Raw genomic sequence first — 2,500 nt, forward strand, 5'->3', positions numbered from 1 at the left:
GCCAAAACCTTAACCTGAATTACCCAAGAGAGTGATCACCACTAAGCCGAAAGCTCACTCTGTTCTTTATGAACAGGAGAGTAGTGGTGAGGCTATCAGTGCCTCTCGCGTGGTGCACTGTAAGCATTACTTAACCCGTTTGCAGTGTCAAAGTTGCAGCGTCCCTTCGGCCGCTAGCTGCATCCATTCTTTTATCCTTTTACTTTACCTTCATTTCAATTTCCTTTCTTCAGTTTTGCTGTCCAACCTCTAACCTCTAACAGCAATTGTAGGGGTTTCTCCCAGTTCCACCCATAGATCCTTGTATTTCATTTCCTTCATTTTCTGGATCTTTTCAATTGTCTTAGGCGCTGAAGGGCCGCAATTGCCCTGTTCCCTGGCCTAACTGCCTAAATTTTACAAATTAGTCGGTTAGTTAATGTCTTCGGGAGAATTAGTAGGGGATTAGATTACATGAGGATAAGGTGTCTTGCCACGGAACGATTAAGGCAAAAGGTAAAAGATAATCGGTAATAAAAATTGCAGCAGATGACCTTGAAAATGATTCATGCGGCAGATGACTTTGAAAATGACACCGGCAGGAATGCACGCACCCATTGGCACTCAGTTTATTTTTTTACTGTTTGACGAGGTGAGGGAAAGCACCGTGCGGAAAGAGGAAAACCGCATGTGAAGGCTGGCACGAAGCAAACGTGTGGGTAGTGCGTTTGGGAGTGTTGGTTCCCTGGCAGGAAGGGGACGTGGGCATCAGTGGGCCGTGGAATTATTTTCCCCACCGGTATGCGGAATGTGTAGGTGATGAATAAGCGTTTAGAGAAAATGTTCGGCATTAATGCTGTCTTTTGCTCTTCATCTTACGAGGTATGCCCACCTTCATTCGCAGCTTCTGCTCTGTTTTATTACGAAGGGGAGACGGTCCATTTCTTCTGTTATAGGCTGAGGAGGAGTTATGCAGGCTGTCATCGCCTTCTTCTCTTACTCGCTCCGCCCCTCCTCCTTCCTCCCGTCTTCCTTCGCTGCACCACACTTAAAAGCTTTGGCACTCGACATGATCGTAGGTGAGGGGAGTTGGGGGCACAGAAGGGCAGTCACTGAGTGTGTGTGCGAGTGTGTGTGTGTGTGTGTGTGTGTACGTGTGTAGTTAGCCAAAGCTGTGGTTGCTTCAGTGTGGCTGTAGTCGTGTGTGTTAATGTAGTGCTTCTGGGTGCTTCTCTTGTAGAAATCATTCCGTACAGGAAAAGGAGAAACAAAAACGATGTAGTTGAATTCAGTTTGTAGTTTTTATCTCCGATGGGTCCTCCATACAAACTCCAACATCACTTATATTATCACATGGGTACTTACTGACAAACAGACTCTTTTGTTATGTTAACTTGATTGCTGAAAATGCCGGTGTCGTTAAGGGCGAGACAAGAGGAATGGACGTCGTGAGAAGTGCCCTGATGGAGGCCTTTGTAAGGGGCGGAGAAGGATTTCACCACCACCGTCATCTCAACCATCAGCTTCATCGTCTTAGGTTTGATTTCATAGCCGTCAACTTTTTCAGTCGCCTTGTTTCTGAGAAGCCCGTAAGCGTGGGCGTCATGACACCCTGTCACGTCGGGTGTATTTGTTAGAGCAGTAACCTTCGTGCCCTTCGTGTAATCGCCCTTACGGCTTGGCAGTAAAGGCTCCCCATACCCAGGAAGCGTTAGATTGGTCAAGTGGCGAATAATTTTCATTGAGGATATCCAGGTAGTAGTACCCAATCAGGGGGTGCTGGCGCCTCCCCAAGTTCAGTACAACTGAAGGAGAGGTATTGGTTATGCTACCGAAAGCCTTGCGAAATAAGCTGACCACTTTGTCTTACAAGCGGAAGAAGGGCGTTCCTCTTGGACTGGCCTAGCAAAAGGAACCAGGACGCCCTTGTCGCCATTCGTCGGAGGCGCAGGCGCCTTCTGACGAAAAGAATGTTTTACCTCCTCCTTTGGATTCTGATGGAGGTGAAACACTTGCTGGAAGGGCAAGACCGCTATCAACTGGAAGAACTTCAACTTCTGCGGGATCTCTGGGCCCCTGGCGGTGTGTTGGCTGCCCTGTGGAATGCCTTCGCCGATTTCATTCCAGCTGACCCGTCCGTCGTGACCTCTTGTTACTGGTCTGGATATGGATATGTTTCAGGTATGGTATTCTCTCCCTCGCTGTCTGTCTGCCCACCTGTGTCCAAACCACAATATGATGTTACATTTTAAAGAGGCTTCAGTTGTTTTCAGCTGATTTATTATATTGATGAAATACTTTTAAGGCTGTGATTTTTTTTTAATTGAGGGTGCCAACACTGCAGAAAGGTAGGGGCAGTGACTGCTCCCTAGATGATTTTCTTGGAACCATCTCCTTTCATGGAGAACTGTGTAAAGCCATGATTGGGGCGTGAATTATATTTGCACTGTTTGATATATTCTGTATTGAGTTGTTTAAAGTTGATCTAATTATGACGAAAAGAAATTAGGTAACCATCTTA

The 2,500-nt window shown here is 46.6% G+C and overlaps 1 protein-coding gene across 3 annotated transcripts in view; it reads left to right on the forward strand.

Annotated features, from left to right (window-relative positions):
- The first annotated feature begins 1,054 nt into the window (after positions 1-1,054).
- Positions 1,055-2,500, forward strand: part of LOC136856291 (uncharacterized) — a 213,097-nt gene continuing 211,651 nt past the window's right edge. For 2 of the 3 annotated variants that reach the window (XM_067134110.1, XM_067134119.1), the window contains exon 1: positions 1,055-2,160. In XM_067134110.1, coding sequence (XP_066990211.1) covers positions 1,950-2,160 — 211 coding nt within the window. In that variant the 5' untranslated portion in view covers positions 1,055-1,949. The remainder of the gene's footprint in view (positions 2,161-2,500) is intronic. The other variant, XM_067134130.1, reaches the window with a different exon arrangement.

Source organism: Macrobrachium rosenbergii, chromosome 3 (genome assembly GCF_040412425.1).
Source record: "Macrobrachium rosenbergii isolate ZJJX-2024 chromosome 3, ASM4041242v1, whole genome shotgun sequence".
Lineage (NCBI taxonomy): Eukaryota > Metazoa > Arthropoda > Malacostraca > Decapoda > Palaemonidae > Macrobrachium > Macrobrachium rosenbergii.